The sequence below is a fragment of the Cervus canadensis genome, chromosome 31 (genome assembly GCF_019320065.1).
Source record: "Cervus canadensis isolate Bull #8, Minnesota chromosome 31, ASM1932006v1, whole genome shotgun sequence".
Taxonomy (NCBI): domain Eukaryota; kingdom Metazoa; phylum Chordata; class Mammalia; order Artiodactyla; family Cervidae; genus Cervus; species Cervus canadensis.
This window is the reverse complement of record NC_057416.1, coordinates 32247937-32265300: the sequence shown is the minus strand read 5'-3', so window position 1 is coordinate 32265300 and position 17364 is coordinate 32247937. Positions and strand designations below refer to the sequence as shown.

At 45.3% G+C, this 17364-nt stretch overlaps 1 protein-coding gene and 1 pseudogene across 1 annotated transcript in view; one reads left to right on the top strand and one right to left on the bottom strand.

The window, feature by feature from the left end:
• The first annotated feature begins 285 nt into the window (after nucleotides 1–285).
• LOC122432366 lies at nucleotides 286–1707 on the top strand (annotated as a pseudogene).
• Nucleotides 1708–12565: 10858 nt separating this feature from the next.
• LOC122432472 (disintegrin and metalloproteinase domain-containing protein 5-like) overlaps nucleotides 12566–17364 on the bottom strand; it is a 131756-nt gene continuing 126957 nt past the window's right edge. Inside the window, exon 21 of the mRNA XM_043454428.1 lies at nucleotides 12566–12709. Within this exon, the coding sequence (XP_043310363.1) occupies nucleotides 12697–12709 (13 nt within the window). The 3' untranslated portion in view covers nucleotides 12566–12696. The remainder of the gene's footprint in view (nucleotides 12710–17364) is intronic.

The window sequence follows — 17364 nt, the reverse complement described above, 5'->3', positions numbered from 1 at the left end:
CCTTTCCCCTTCCGCTTTGGGAAACGAGTCAGGAACTAGATAGTTTAAGATGAGCAATTGAGGGAACTGAGAGATTGATCCACACAGAGCTTGGCTTCCTTGTGCTTCATCTTAAGGCTTTCTGTTGGCCAGCCTAATTAAGTACCCTTTTAACAAGAGAACCTCATGGAAATCCAGCTGGCAACTCAAGAGGTTCAGGAAGCAGGACCACAGAGGTTATACATTCTGGGATCCTGGCCATGAGGTTGGATGCCTCACCTTGTTGAAAAGAGACACTGGACCTAAATGGCACAGCATGACTTTGTTCCTGCTTGGCTAAATTTCTCAACACCATAGTCAGCTAAGTCACCTATAGTGACTTTTAAAAAACACAGAGAGCACCTACCCCAAGGAAATGGTAGATTTGGAGTAAGCCATAGTAGACATAATTCCTCTGGTGGCTTTTTCAACAATAGACCTCATCAAACGACAGGAGATTCTTGGCACCAGCCCTCCATGTTCCGCCATGATTCTGTGAACTCTGGTGTCTCTAAGGGAGCATATGCTGAAATCACAGGGAACTGATCTGGTTGGCGTGGCTCTTCATGAGGTCATGATGGCATAAGCCAGCATAGTGGGGGTGGCACAGAAAACCACTGCCACTGGAATGGCAGCTTCCACTCCCGGAAAGGCTGTACCTTTCAGGAAAAGCCACCTACAGATATTAGGGAAGAGAAGAAAGACGATAAGGTAGAAAAATTGCAGTTTAAAGAGAAAGACTTTCCTTCTTTGAATCCAGAAGCTGGCAAACAGAACCAGCCATGCAGACCCATTGGGGCACCTTCTGGAGTCTGGAAAAACCCACCTCATGCCAAGCAGCCCTCCAAAATGCTTGTCATCAAAAACGTTTCCAAAAGAGATCTTGCTGCTGCCTTCTCAGCTGTATTCACCTCACGTGGATCTCGCCATGTAAATGGAAGCAAATCGTCCACCATGGTTCCAAGTGTCTATAAGAACCTGGTTCCCAAGCCTGTACCACCTCCATCCAAGGCCAGTAGGTGGAAAGCTAACAGAATGAAACACAAATCAGGATACCTTTCCTCTAGCCGAGAGTCTGCTTTTAGCAGTCCAATCTCTGTTAGCAAACCAGTAGTACTGGCCGGTGGTATAGTTTTAAGTTCTCCCAAAGAGAGCCCTGCCGGCACCACTGCTCCAACTGAGATCAGCTCCTCTCGTCTGACCAAGCTGACCCACCGAACTACTGACAGGAAGAGTAGTCCGGAAGACTCAGAGGATGACAGGAATGGAAACTTCTCAGAGAGCAGAGCCTGTGACAAGTCAGAAGGTTCAGAGGACAACCGCACACCTGAGCCAAAGGAAAATGGAGGGGACGGCTGTCATCAGAATGGTCTTGCTCTCCCTGTAGAAGAGGAAGGGGAGGTTCTCTCTCACTCTCTGGAAGCAGAGCACAGGTTACTGAACGCAATGGGATGGCAGGAATCTTCTGAAAATGATGAGAACTGCCTTTCCCTCACAGACGATGAGCTCAGAGAGTTCCACAAGAAGACAGAGCAGCTGAGAAGAAATGACTTTGGGAAGAATGGCTTCTTGCAGAGTCGAAGTTCCAGCCTATTCTCCCCTTGGAGAAGCACTTGCAGAGCAGAGTTTGAGGACTCAGATACGCAGACAAGTAGCTATGAAACATCTGATGACGATGCCTGGAAGTAGGCGTATAAAATGCTCATGGTCAAATCTGACCCAGGAAACTCAGCTTGTGTGCTTAGGGCTTATACAGAAGAAATTGTTCATTTCCCTTTCCTTTTCTTATGTTATTGTTGAATACCTCATGCACAAGGGAAATAATCATATCCTAAAGAGAGAGCGAGCGATTGGCTTGTTTAGCTTTTGTTGTTTCTTCCCCTGTTATCTGCTTAATAGAACTTTGTGTGGTGGAAAGATTTTTAAAACACATACATACACAGTATACATGGGGCAACGCACAGGCGGGAGCTGGCAGTGCAGAGAGGAGACACTGGTCTACAGCGACAGCTTCTACTACCAGCCCTTGGGGCACTCACCCCTGTGCTCAAGCAATCATTGTCAATGACAAAGTGACTATTGAAGTTATAATTGTATTAAATTAATGCTAATAATTTGGATATTTTATTTTATTTCTGGCCGCTCAGGTAATGTTAGCCCTTAACCAAGCTTATGTGGTTTTTTTCCCTTTTTTTTTTTTCTTTCTGGGTACATAATATTTGGATATAGGAAATGTGTTATTCTTGCAGCCTTGATATTCAGGGTGGATTTTAAAATATAAATTTTTGTGAGGTTTCAAAGATTAAGGTTATTTTGATAATGTTATTTACAGATTTAAAAGATATGGTTATCACAAGTATGTTGAGGGAGAAAAATGCTGCATAAAATAACTGACTTGGAATAAATCTTTTGCATTAATAAAAAAATTAAAAATATTTAAATACTTATAAAAGTCAATACATCTTATGTTACATGATAAAGGAATAAAAGATGAAAGAAAAACATTTTTGCTTAATATATGCTTACATATAGACAAATGTATTCATAACAAAATAAGGAGAATATACTCATAAAATTACAGTCTGCATTTCTATAACTGGTCACAAGGTTGTAGCTGGTACTACTCTGATGCTTTGGTGATCCAAACTTTCATTTCTGAAAGGTCTGTTCCATTAGTGGTCCTTTCTGGGTCGTAGTTCTTTGCTGACCATAATTACAGAGCATGCCAATGCTGGGAGACATTCCACAGGGTTTCCTTAACTCAAACAGACTCTTCTTTACCTCCATTGTTGCGTAGTAGTCCAGTTGCTCTTTGTATTCGAGATATTAACTACAGTCAATACCTTACCTCCCTTGTTTTCCTGTTGATTCAGAGGTACAAAGAACAAAAGTGGCCATGTAGCAATTTTAATTCCAATTAAGGTATCACCATTGTGTTTCCAGGTGAAAGCATTCTTCCCTCTAGGACTAAGACCTCTAGGCCAATACAGCTTAAAGTCCGGAAACAGGAAGCAAAAATTCTGCTAGTAGATCATTTAGGGTGATAGTGAAGATGCCATTTCTATTTCTACCCTCAATTCTAGGACCCATGAATTCTGACTTGGAGAAACAACATCATATGTTGGACACTGATTTAGAGCATATGCAGTCTTCTGGAGAACCTGACCCCAGACCTGAAAAATACTGCCACCTACCCAGCACTCTGAGTGTTCAAAAGGCCATGCCACCATTGTATCAGGCCAGCAGCTTCAGTATGCTGGCGAAAGAGTGAATTCCATGAGCCCAGGGGGCATTGTTGCAATACTTTTGCTGTGAAGTTAGTTCCTTGATCAGAAGCAATGCTGAGTAGAAATACTATGATCATGGGTGAGTCATTCTGTCAGTCAATGGATGGCAGTTCTGACAGAAGCATTGCATATAGGGAAGGTAAATCTGAATCCACAGTGTCTATTCCAATAAGGAAACAACCCTGCCAACCCTTGATGGAAGTGGCCCAATGTAATCAACCTGCCCCCAGGTAGCTGGCTGATCATTCTGGAGAATGGTGCCATACCTTGGGCTCCTCTGTGGCTGGAAGGCTAGGCCCTCAGCAGTGGAGCAGCCACATTGAGGTTGGTGAGTGGAGTTCCACGTTGCTAAACCCATCCTGCCACCATGATCACCCTGGTCATGAGCCCCTTGGGTGAAAAGTGGCCTGGCTAGGAAAAAGGCTGACTAGTATCCACAAAATGGGTCATCCTCTCCTCTTGGGCTCTTAAAAACTGTTCCCTGCTGAGATCACCCTTTAGTGAACATTCACATGAGACACAAACCTCTTTCTTACCCGTTCAGAGAGGTCTGGCTATTTCTTCTTCCAAGCAAATACACTCACAAGTCTATTGCTCTTTTGTGACCTGCAGGGTTTGTGGAAGTAGTAAGCACTTTGGTCTGGACAAACGTATTCAACAAGATATCCACCCCAGTTTGACAGCAGTTGGGGGTGGCTACTTTATAGGGGCCCCTACATTTTGGTACTAGTTTGTCTTCCAGGGACCTCTATTTCCAGGTTTTAAGAAGAACTTAAATCCTGGGGTTTATTTTTGAAGCAAGTGACCCTCTGCTGTATATTTAGTGGGAGCTGGCAGTGGGCATATTCCTAGATTGCCTTCTGAACTTGTTTGTGATTAATAGTGTACTGCCATTATACAGGCTCACTTTCTTATCTAGCAGCATGTCAGTGGTAAAAAAATAAAATAAAAATAAAAAAGGCCTCCCATAAGTCATTTCAAGTGGGCTAAGCCTCAGACCCCTCCTAGGGCTACAAGATGCTGAGGTGTGCAATAGGAAGCAAGGTGGTCCTGGGCTCATGAGTCTCTTGACAGAGCTCTGCTAAGATTTTCTTTAAAGGAGGGTTCACTGTCTCTACCTTCCCTGAAGACAGGGGGTGCCAAGAGGTAGTCTATCTTTAAGGCCCCTGTGAGCCCCTCTGTGATTTTGGCTATAAAAGAAGACCCATTATTGCCCTGGAGGGATTTGGGGACTATATCCTGGTATTGGGATCATTTGGGTGAAATGTGACTGCCAGTCTCTCCCCTACTCCCACCCCAGGTATGTCCATCAGCAATGAACTGGCCCGAGTAACAAAGGGAGATTTGATGGGTCTATGAGTTATTGGATTGGATGGATCAGTGGGTTACTATACACACAGAAATCACAGGCAAAGGTTACTTGTTTTACTGTTCTTTTAAACCCTTTCTCTGAAAAAGCCTTTGGCCTCACGTTCCATAGTGCATCCTTCCCATGGTGGGTGGCGGCAGATAAGCTCTTGGTCTCCATTTTTGGGCCTCAGAGATTAGAACCTTACCCTCCTTTTATACCAGCCTGTTTTTCCTTTCTCATAGCTGCATTTCTTAGCATTTTCTTCTTCCTGTGGTGAATTGTGGCGGAGGCTAGGGAGTTCGGGGAAGGGTAGCCAGTCACTAGGGCCATAACTTGCTCAGGTTCTTTCAGTGGAGCTGCCTGTTTTTCAGTTCCATCAACTTTGCTGTTTCCTTGGCTCACAAAAGATCCTGCCCTCTGGTAGCCCCTACAGTGGATTACTGCTACCCAGGTCAGGAGCTGTACTGCTTATAAAAGAGCCAGAATCAAATCTGTATGTTTTGTGGGGGGGTTATATCTATCGGTTAACATTTCCCTTTTTTCCAAATGGCAGCATGAGCATGTATCACATATCACATGGAACCCATATTTAGAGTCAGTAAAAATGTTTAATTTCTTATCCGTTTTCATTGCAAAGCCTTCAGTAATGCAGTTAGTTCAGCCTTCTGGGCCGACGCCCGGCAGGGCCTTGGTTTCCATGACTTCATCTAGACTAACTGTGGCATACCCTGCCTTTCGGGTTCCCATTGCTACAAAACTTCTATCAGTAAATCACTAGACCTCAAGGCTTCATCTAGAAGGTCAGACTCACTGGAGTAAGTTTATTCTATGGTCTCTAACACACTGATGCACAAAATCTCCACTCTCAACCACTTAACGCAGAGTTGCCAGGTTCAAGGTTTGGCACATCTTAAGGTCATGTCAGACAAAGGAGCCTGGCATGCTGCAGTCCATGAGGCCTCAGAGTCAGATACGACTTAGCAACTGAACAACAACAGCAAGGTAATGTCAGGGTGTCCTTTAGGAGGGACTGACATCTTGTTAGCCTTTCCCCAGTCAACTAATAATGTCCCTTAACTTCCAGCACAGAATGTACATGGTGAGGGTTAACACATCTCAGCATTGTCACAGGGTGAGATTGGGAGCGTCATAACCAACAGGGCTGAGGCCACTCCTGCCCACAGGCAGCCTGGCCATCCCAGGGCCACAGAGTCGAGTTGTGTCGAGAAGTAAGTGCCTGGTGTCTGATCCAGCCCCAGCTTTTGGGTCAGGACTCCTAGTTCTACCCGTCACCTCTCATGAACATATTGGAGGCTTGTCCAAATTCGGAAACCCAGCACTGGTGCTCTGCTCAACTGTCTTAAAGCTGCAAAAGCCCACAGGTGGTCCCTATTCATTGAAGGGGCTCTCTTTTGTCTCTTTAGAGCCTCATTATTGGGGTTTTGCTGGAAGGTCATAATTTGGAACCCAGACAGGATAGAACCCAGCCATCCTGGGAAAATCTTGGAGCTGCCAACTTATGGTCAGAGAAGGTAATACACTAATTGTTGTTTTTGATCAACAATCAGGACTCCTGCCCCTGTGGTCAAAACAAACCCTAAATACTGAGCCCCATGACTGTAAGATCTGAGCCATGGTTGGGAAGACATTATTTCTTCTTTCTGCCACAAAATTTAGAACCTTAACAGTATTTGGATCTAAATCCTGTTTTGTCTCACCTTTTGTTGCTCAACTGCCAAATTGGGTCCAACTCTTTGTGACCCCATGGACTGCAGCACACCAGGCTTCCCTGTTCCTCACCGTCTCCTGGAGTTTGCCCAAATTCACATCCATTGAGTCAGTGATGCCATCCAACCATCTCATCCTCTGCCACTCTGTTCTCCTTTTGCCTTCAATTTTTTCCTGCCCTCAGGGTCCTTTCCAATGAGTCCCCTGTTCACATCAAGTATTGGAACTTCAGCTTCAGCATCAGTCCTTCCAATGAGTTTTCAGGATTGATTTCCTTTAAAATTGACTGGTTTGATCTCCTTGCAATCCAAGGGACTCTCAAAAGTCTTCTCCAACACCACAGTTCAAAAGCATCAATTCTTCGGCACTCAGGTTTCTTTATAGTCAAACTAGCACATCCATACGTGACAACTGGAAAGACCATACCTTTGAGTATATGGACCTTTGTTGGCAAAGTGATCTTTGCTTTTTAGCACACTGTTTAGTCTCACTAAATATCAATAAATCATCAACCTATGCATGAATTCCCTCATTTCCCTTGCTAACATGTTTCCAAAAAGGTGGACGCTATCCCAAAAACCATGCAGAAACACTACTGTCCAGGTATATTGGGTAGCCTCCAGGGTGTCAACGTCCTATTCAAAGACAAAAAAGTACGAGGAGTATGGATGTAGGGGAATAGAGAAAAATGCAGCTTTGAGGTCCAAAACAGAAATACTGAGTGTCCCCTGGCAGGCACTTGGGCAAGGAGGGTGTATGGGTTTGACACCACTGGGTGAAAAGGGATGACAACCACATTTAGTGCTTACAAATCTTGCACAAACTGATATTCCTCATTAGGCTTATGAATGGGGAGGTCTGGAGTGTTGTAAGAGGATTGGCAGGGTTTAATGAGTCCGTGTTTGAAAAATTTGATGAGCAGTGATTGCGTCCTCATCAGAGTCTCAGATTTAAAGATATGTCCTTCCAGGGGTATTTTCCCCCAGGCCTTAATCATTCTTATTGTGTGTGGGGGGCGGGGGTGGGGGTTGGGGAGGTCAGGGAAATTACACACTTTGCCATCCTGGAACCAAGGTATCACAAAATCCAAGATTTAATTGTTTTTAAAATTTGAGGGGATGCCTGAGGAGTATCTTGATGAGCAGCAGGTGGGTCACCTGGGGCTGCTAACAGATGCAGTCTATGTTTGAATTCTCTACCTCCTTAGACTTCACCCTGCCCTAAGCACATACTAGCTCCTAATTGATTAAGCAAATCTCTCCAGAGAAGACGTCAGAGCATTCTGCCATATACAAAAAGGAGTGAGTAATAATAATAGACCTGATTCTGCAGGCAAGGGGAGACGTAAACTGCCTTACCATTGGCCATCTATCAGCTACCATCACAGTGCAGTCAGGGTTGGAGACGGGGCCGGCCAGCCAAGCCAGAACAGAGCAGGAGGCTCCAGTGTTAACAAGAATTAATTTCTGCTTCCCGCCACATTGCGAGTGACCCACAGCTCCTCTGGAGTCATGAGGATGGGATGTGGACCTGGAAAGGCACTCGGGCCCCATCAGACGGTATGCAGGAATCTCTCATAGGAGAGATTTGCAAGGAGCTAGGACATCCCTCCTTCCAGTTCCCTCGCTTTCAACAAAAGACATGCTGCTTTGGGCCCAGACGGCTTCCACTGAGTCAGCCTTCTTGGTCCTCCAGGGTCCCCTTGAGGTCATGGGAGAATCAGTACAGTCAAAAGCTTTTTTTTGTTTGTTTTTTAATTAGCCTCATATCCATTTTGGCCTCTTCTGTGAAGTATTGCTTATTATTGACCTTGAAGTCCTCCTCTACCAAGGTTGACAATGGGGTTCGGGGCCCAGCCTCAAGCTTTTGTAATGTTTTCCAGATGTCAGGAGTGGCCTGGGAGATAAAATGCATGGCCAATAGTGACCTCCCTTCTGCCGACTCAAGGTCTGGGTGAGTGTCCTTCCCCAAGTGTCTGTCACCTGGCTCAGGAAGACTGCCGGGCTTTCACCTTTTTCCTGTATAATCTCTCGGACCTTATCATAATTTAAAGGCTTCGCTATATGCCTTTTCATGGTTTCCAACAGACAAGTAGCATAATGTCTCCTCCCAGCCTGCCTACATTGTCTACATAGTCCCAGCATGGGTCATGTTCGGGGTTCATCCCCACCTGCCTGATAAGTTTGGTGGTGCTGACTGGCGGCTAGTAGGCCATCTGAGGGTCTCCTGGCATTTCTCAGTCTCTGCTCCTTTTCATCACAGGTACAACAGGGGGCCAGAGTAACCATGATGTCCTGCCAGGTGAGAGGGAATGTCAATCCCAGCCTGGTCAGTTCATCCCTAAACTTGTCAGGCTTCTTTGAGAAGTTGAGTTGTCCCTTGAGTTGTCCCTTGAGTTGTCACTCGACTCCCAGCAGGTGGGAGTCTTCTACTTCCCAGAAGTAAAAGGCCTTGTGGGGCAGAGGTAGGAGCTGTCTTTGAGCTCGATTGGAGTGCCCTGGGGAAAGCTCTGGAGGCTCCAATTTGGGAGGGTTCTGATTTGACAAGGTAAGACGGAAGTCGGAGGGCTGAAGGCGGTGATGGAAGGAAAAAAATGGGGGCCTGAAAAGGGGGTTTGGGGAGGCCAATGGCTTGTCAGTGGTTGAAAAACCGGGGTCCCTGAGGTCTGGCTCTGAGTCTCTTGGGGGCAGCACAGGAACAGAAGGTCCTCGCTCAATGACAGGAACCCCTCAGTCAGGACTCTTGATAAAGTCTCATAAAGAGGGCACATACTCAGCCTCCCTCCATTTTTGAGACTTCTTAACAAATTGGTCCAATTGCAAACTGGTGTCCTAGTTTAAAGGATCCCCCATGCTAGGGCCACTTCTCCTGGTCACCTGAGGCACGTTGGTGTCAGGCTGCAATGCAAAAGAAAATCAGCTTTTTTTTTTTAACTGCCTCCACAATCTTCTATTGTGGAGAATGCAGCCCTGAGGAGAGTCTTTGGGGGTTCCCTGGGCATCTTCCATGTTTCCATATAAGCCTGGAGGCTAACAGTGAGAGACCCTGGGAACTCGAGGCCTGGTATAACCACCAAGGGGATCACAGAATTCCCTCCTCAGAGTCAGACACACACACGAGGGGCTTCCAGGATGAAGGGGACGGGAGTGTAGGCGTGAGGTCCAAAGGAGAGGAAAAGGGGGATAAAAAACGACTGAAAAAGAGAAAGAGGCAGAGAGAGAGATTGCCTTTTCCACTCACCCCCTACAGATGTCTACTCAGGCACCTACCCCGGCACTTCCAGAAAGGGCCAGCGAACGAAGGAGCACCCCGTCCACTGCCTGCCAGGTCCTCGAGCCCAGAATCCAGCCAGCTGTACGCTGTGAAAGTGAGTCGCTCAGTAGTGTCCCATTCTTTGCGACCCCATGGACTGCAGCCCGCCAGGCTCCTCTATCCAGGGAATTCTCCAGGCAAGCATACTGAAATGGGTTTGCCATTTCCTTCTCCAGGGGATCTTCCCCACCCAGGGATCAAACCCTGGTCTCTCACATTGCAGGCAGATTCTTTACCAACTGAGCCTCCAGGGAAACGCGTACGTTGTGTGTGGGACTGGCGCCTACGCGTACCTCACAGAAATCTGTCACCTCAGCCCGTTCCCTCAGGGCTTCTCTCTCCAGCAGGAAAATGAGGATACTGGGACGATCAGACTTCTGGCCACGACATGATACGAGGTCTGATTCCCCTATCACCCTCGGAAATCTCTGGTCAGGAAGAGCCCGGAAGGCAGGGAGCTGCGTGCTGAGAAGCAAGCCCCCCCGCCCCTGCTGGTCACCCGGCGAGATGAGCCGCTGCCGGCCGGAGGGAGCTGGTCCCACAAGCCCACGGCCCGACCTCTCGGAAGGACAGGACAAAAGCAGAGGATGGAGAGGGGACGTAGCAGCTGTCAGGAGAAGGAAGGGGCAAAGGGGAGAAGGAAGCGTTGTCTGAATGAGGGTCCTTAGGCCCCCAGGGGCCAGGAAGGCAGACTTACCAAACGTGGGGGGAGTTAGGGTTTTGGTCTTTTTGTGTCTTGTTCTTGATTTGCTCCAACTGGGCATGCGCTCAGTTATTTTTAGTCCATGCTCCATTACTCTGGGAGAAAATTTAACTGCCACTGTTTACATTGATGATACTTTTATAGTAGCTCATGATTTTGGAATGTTGTGGAAGCAACCTGGTTTCCTTCCTTCTAACAAATACAATTTTTAAACAACTGCTATGTTCACCAATTATTAAATGCAATACTTTAAGCCCGTCACTTCAGCTATTATGATGACTCTGGGGAATCCTAAACTTGACTCTCTGGGAGTGAAGGGAAATAACTTTGCTGACATTTCTGCAAGGAATTAAAGGGCAACAGCTGCCAAACTTGCATCATGGTCCAAAGGGATATTTCTCCAAATGAAAACAGAAAAACTGGCTAGAGAAGCTCAACAATTGGCCTCAAAAAAAAATAAAATAAAAAAGGAAAATGGAGATTAAAAGTTCAACAATTGTTCTTGTGATAAAAAGAGAAATCTCTGGTTTGGACCAATTTATTCCTTCTCAGATCCAGATTTACCGTTTCACTGCCTGCTCTGCAATAATGGATTGAACGCTATTTTCTCCGTTAGTGAAGGCAGTGGTAGGACTAGCCAGCAGAGGGCACCAGAGGTACATTGACGGAAGAACAGGCTCCACCCGCGTGTAGTGTTTGGCTTTTTTTTCCCGCTGCACAGGGCGTGAGCAGCGGTGGCCTAAGAAGTCCAATGATGCTTTATCCCAGGTGCTCACGCTCCCAGAGTATGTCTCCCTTAGGTGATCTCGCTGGCCTCCCTGGGTCCAGTAACCACATTCTTGGATCCTACTGATAACCACCTCATGGACTTCAGGTCTTGCTCCTGCGTCACCACCTCCACAGACTTTGTATAACCCCCGAAACAGTTGTGGTTTACCCACACGCATCCCGATTCAGACACTGTACACTCCAGCGCGCACATGAAGTGGCATTGGTTCTCTCAGCAGCACCCGCTGGAGTTACGTTTTCTGCTTTTCTCCATGTCTGTGGGCTGCCTCTGGCCCGAGCCATCCAGCAGGCAGAAATCACACCTTCTCCAAGGAGGTCCGAACCTCAGCCTTGGGAGAGCGGCCACTCTTCCAAGTGTATCCTCCCTTGGGTACTTTCCCTCAGACCTAAGATACCTGTTGAGTTCTCATGATATCTTTATAACGGCTCTCCAATGGAGTATATTATTAAACTACCCATTTAAATTACTGTGTAATCCCTGTTCTCCTGATTGGACCTGGACAAACATAGGGCCACAGGCACAAGCTAAAGGAGGAACTCCACTGCTACTGTGCTGAATGACACCGGAGAGTCTGACTTGACGGCTTGGCAGACCATAATGAGCAGTTCAAATGGATGGCCACCTTGTGTCCCATGGTAAAATAGTCCATCTCTACTAGATCCCAGTAACACACCATTTCTCAAAAGATACATAAAAATTAGGTTCATGACTTTGAAAAGAACCTTTGCAAGTAAGTGGTCCTGATGCTTTTACTTCCTTGAAAGTATTAGTCGCTCAGTTGTATCTGACTCTTTGCAATCCCATGGACTGTAGCCCGCCAGGCTCCTCTGTCCATGGCATTCTCCAGGCAAGAATACTGGAGTGGGTTGCCGTGCCCTCCTCCAGAGGATCTTCCCGACCCGGGGATTGAACCCCAGTCTCCTATAGTGCAGGTAGATTCTTTACTGTCTAGGCCACCAGGGAAGCCCTTAGCTTCATGGTAAACCTCCTCTTGGTAAACAGGAATCTGAACACACCAAAGCAGGTATACAGCTTCCAAAGAGGAGAAGTGGTAACAAGAGAAAGACTGGATTCAACAACTCCTGAGTAAATGCCACTAGGACAAGTCACAGGCTAGCTGAAGTCTATGGAGGAGGAAGGAGGAAAGTGGGGGAGAGGTTCAGGTCAACTGAAAGAGCAGAACGGAAAAGGGATACTCTCTATGCTGGGGTCTTGAGACACAACTGGCAGGCTCTCAGGGCTTTATGGGGTGAGGGTCTTTGACTGCTTTTAGCTGACTGAGAGTCTTTTTCAAGTTAGATACAGTGGAAGTTGAAACTGAAAATACAGAGAAAACACCAGACATAATTAGGATGATTCAGGCGCAGTTGATTTATTATTTCATAATTTAAACCGTCAGCAGTGACAATAGAGGGGACAGAGAAATATGTTTGTTTGTTTTTTCTTCTTGGTTTAGGCCAGTTTCTGGTGATTTATTTGGTACTATCCTCTCTATAGGGCAAGACCGTCAGTGACTGTTGCTATAAGGGAAAACAAGATAAAACATAAAATGAAATAAGTGTTACTATTTTTGTGAGCCCACATACTTCTAAAACAAGAAATTTATTTAAAAGGCATGGAAATTGAAGAGAGAGGATCAAGTAAATAATAATCGATTCCAGAAAAAAAAATCATCTGTTAACTCAGCTGCAAATAGTCTTAGTCTTGTGTCTTCCTAAAATATCCTAAGTGCTTATTTATCAATTTTTGGTAACTATCTAGGGCAATAAAGCAAAGTGCCTTTAAAATTCCATTCTAAGTCTATAAACTGATTTTAGTTTAGAACAAAAAAGAAAGAGATACAATATTTCTAAGTACAATCACATTCTATAAAGGATAAAAACACAAACACACATGCACACACCTGTCTATACATCTATATATTGAAATAATTTAACAATGATCATCCTGTGTGCTAATGTTAATGGTTAGGTTTTATTGTTTTGAATAGTTTCAAAGGGATGTTTAGATTCTCATGAATGGATACACTAAAAAATACCCCACAAAACAACAAGGACATCAAAAACAAAAAGCCTAAAAACCAATCAGAGCCAAGAGGAGCCAAAGGAAACATTAAACAAAAAATAATGATGTCTCATGAATGGACTCTGGACCAGAAGAAGAACATCTATTAAAAGCTAAGAAAATATGAATACAGTATGGACCTTAGTTAATAATGATATATTAAATTGCTTTATCAATTGTAACTTATCAACTAATATTAGATGGTAATAATAGAGAAGACTGAGTGTAAAATATATGGAAGGTTGTACTCTTTTCTCAATTTTCTGTAAATTGAAAATATTTCAGTGCAATAAAGCCTCTTTGGAATTAAAAAAAAATGCATGAATATTTATTACTTGTTACTACTATAATAAGCAGAATGATTTGCATACTCACAAGCATATACAATTTATTGAATAAATCAAGAGAGGGGAGTAATGGCAAGATGCAGGCATTGCAAGCTCTCTGGACAGAAAAGGATCTTACTCTCATTAAAATCTAAGGTATTCCTTCAGAATTATGATTAATGGAAATGGTTAAGCATAAAATAAAGTCAAAATGTTTGTTGTAAAACTCAGCACAAAACTGAAAATGATCAAATATTTTTGGAGCCAAGAAAATAATGTTTAAAAAACAAGAATTAACAGTAGGCTAGATCTAAAATTCAAGCTTAAATAACAGAAAAATCAGTGGAGAGAGTTAAGAGAAGGTAAAAATACACTCAGCAGTCCTTAAAATAAATGGAGTCTCAAAAGTGCCTCTAATCCATTATTATTAATATTATATTACATATTTGTCTTTCTATGTATACTCATTAAAGAAAGCTCATTACGGAGAACAAAATGGTAGAGAAGCAGGTGGACCATGGACTAAATCTCTCTCCACGGATACATCAGGAATACACCTTCAGACACAGAAGTGCATTCAGGACACCAGCTGAAAGTGGACAGGAGGACCAGACGAGCAGAAAAGAAGAGAACCACGCAAAACTCAGTAGGACAAGGAACTAGGGGGAAAAAGAGGAGTGTTAGTAGGACTGGACCTGCCCTCGGCAGGTGGGGGAACTGAAGCAGGGGTCCACTCCCCACATCATCGGGGCAACTGTCTGAGTCAGAGGAAAAACATTTAAGGCTGAGAGTAAAACAGCCAATCCGTGGCAGCCTAAATGGAATGAGACTCAGACAGTCCTTGCCGCAGCCATACATACCCTGGACAGGGACGCAGGTCCCCTGGAAGGGGCAGCGGCTGGGAGCTGGAGATTAGGGATTGTGGAGAAATCCCAGGGCGAGGGCTGCTGTTGACTGCAGAGAGACGGATCGAGAGGATGTGAGGGAGGAGATTGTGGTGGGAAAAGCCTGTGGAGGAAAGCCAGGCAGCCAAGAAAGCAAGGCGATAAGGCTGAGTCACCTGCAGGGGGTGGAGCCATCACCATGGCCTCTCTCTCTCCCCACATGCCTGCATCAGCAGCTGAACAATAGAGAGGCTGGCCCATCAAATGCCCGACACTCAACTACACAGCAGGACCCCACACAAGGTGCCCCTTTAAGTGACTGATGTGCAAAACCCAGCCGGGGGGGCCCTCTGCGTGCCTGACACACGGACCAACACAGAAGGATCCCAGGGAAGGGAGCCCTCTAAGTGCCTGAACGGAAGGAGATATGGAGAAAAACTGGCCAAAGAGGCTTTCTCGTCCCCAGCTACAAGAGGCTTGAAAGAGACTCTGACAGGGCCATAACTCCTGTGGTGGAGGCAGTCTGTGTCCCTGCACACTTGGCACCGCCAGGGTCCCCACAAGCCAAGCCGCTGTGCCCACTTCATGGTCAACCCTCACTGGGGCAGAGCTGACACAGGCAAAAATGCCCTGTGTTTATGCACCCAGGGTCGCTTGGGTCTGTCCAACTCTTTACAACCCTGCGGACTGTGGCCTGTCAGGCTTCCAGGAGAGAATACTGGAGCGTACTGGCCAATCCTGGTTGCCACACCCCCTAGAGCACTCTATTTCCTGCTGCCCGAGCCGCCAACCCCCCTGAGGACCCGGTGCTGCCAGAGCCCCTGCAACCCAAGCATCTGCATCACCTCCACGCCTGGCCCTCACTGGGCAGACCCGAGTCCTCCAGGGCAGCCTCAGGAGCAAACCCCGGTGGGCGACCCACATGCAGAAGTGGAAAGAAAACCACAGTGGGAACCCAGGGCAGTGTGGCCAAGGAAGAAGACCCAAACCCCTCCCACCAGCTGTACAAGCTGCAGATTAAATCCACACAATCAACTAGGCAGACTCTGTGTCTATGAAACATACATAAAAGGACACTGAGAGCTCCCACAAAAGAAAACGCACCAGTTCTGACAGCTGTGGACATTGGAGGCAAGAACACACAGGAGTAGGAGCAGATTAGAGTCTGAGATGCCCCCACAGTGGGTCCAGAGACCAGCACAGTGTTGGAGGGCATCCTAGGGAGGGGAGGTGGACTGTGACTCCCAGCGAGGGAAAGGGCTCTGACAGCAGTGACACAAGAAAAACATTTTTTATTCTTGTGTTTTGACTTGTTCTGTAGACTCTTTGGGATTTTTTTACTTTTTCCTTTTTCTATTTTTTTCCCTTCCCACCACCTCCTCCCATTGTAGTTGTCGATTTTATTGGCACTATGAAATCTAATTGAGTTTTTAAGTTTCATTTTTTCCTTTCTTTTTTTTTTTTTTTTTTTTTTTTTTTCCAGTGGGTTTGTCATACATTGAATGAATTCGCCTATTGGATTTACACTTATTCCCCATCCCGATCCCCCCTCCCATCTCCCTCTCCAACCGATTCCTCTGGGTCTTCCCAGTGCACCAGGCTGGAGCACTTGTCTCGTGCATCCCACCTGGGCTGGTGATCTGTTTCACCATAGATAGTATACATGCTGTTCTTTTGAAACATCCCACCCTCACCTTCTCCCACAGAGTTCCAAAGTCTGTTCTGTATTTCTGTGTCTCTTTTTCTGTTTTGCATATAGGGTTATCGTTACCATCTTTCTAAATTCCATATATATGTGTTAGTATTCTGTATTGGTCTTTATCTTTCTGGCTTACTTCACTCTGTATAATGGGCTCCAGTTTCATCCATCTCATTAGAAATGATTCAAATGAATTCTTTTTAATGGCTAAGTAATATTCCATGTTATTATGTACCACAGCTTCCTTATCCATTTCATCTGCGATGGGCATCTAGGTTGCTTCCATTCCTGGCGATTATTAAACAGTGGCTGCGATAACATTGGGGTGCACGTGTCTCTTTCAGATCTTGGGTTCCTCAGTGATGTAGCCCAGAAGTGGGATTGCTGGGTCATAGGGCAGTTCTATTTCCAGTTTTTTAAGAAATCTCCACACTGTTTTCCATAGCTGCTGTACTAGTTTGCATTCCCACCAACGGTGTAAGAGGGTTCCCTTTTCTCCACACCCTCTCCAGCATTTATTGCTTGTAGACTTTTGGAAAGCAGCCATCCTGACTGGCATGTAATGGTACCTCATTGCGGTTTTGATTTGCATTTCTCTGATAATGAGTGATGTTGAGCATCTTTTCATGTGTTGTTAGCCATCTGTATCTCTTCTTTGGAGAAATGTCTATTTAGTTCTTTGGCCCATTTTTTGATTGGGTCATTTATTTTTCTGGAATTGAGCTGCAGGAGTTGCTTGTATTTTTTTGAGATTAATCCTTTGTCTGTTGCTTCGTTTGCTATTATTTTCTCCCATTCTGAGGGCTGTCTTTTCACCTTGTTTATTGTTTCCTTTGTTGTGCAAAAGCTTTTAAGTTTCATTAGGTTCCATTTGTTTATTTTTGCTTTTATTTCCAATATTCTGGGAGGTGGGTCATAGAGGACTGTGATTTATGTTGGAGAGTGTTTTGCCTATGTTCTCCTCTGGAGTTTTATAGTTTCTGGTCTTACATTTAGATCTTTAATCCATTTTGAGTTTATTTTTGTGTATGGTGTTAGAAAGTGTTCTAGTTTCATTCTTTTACAAGTGGTTGACCAGTTTTCCCAGCACCACTTGTTAAGAGGTTGTCTTTTTTCCATTGTATATCCTTGCCTCCTTTGTTGAAGATAAGGTGTCCACAGGTTCGTGGATTTATCTCAGGGCTTTCTATTCTGTTCCATTG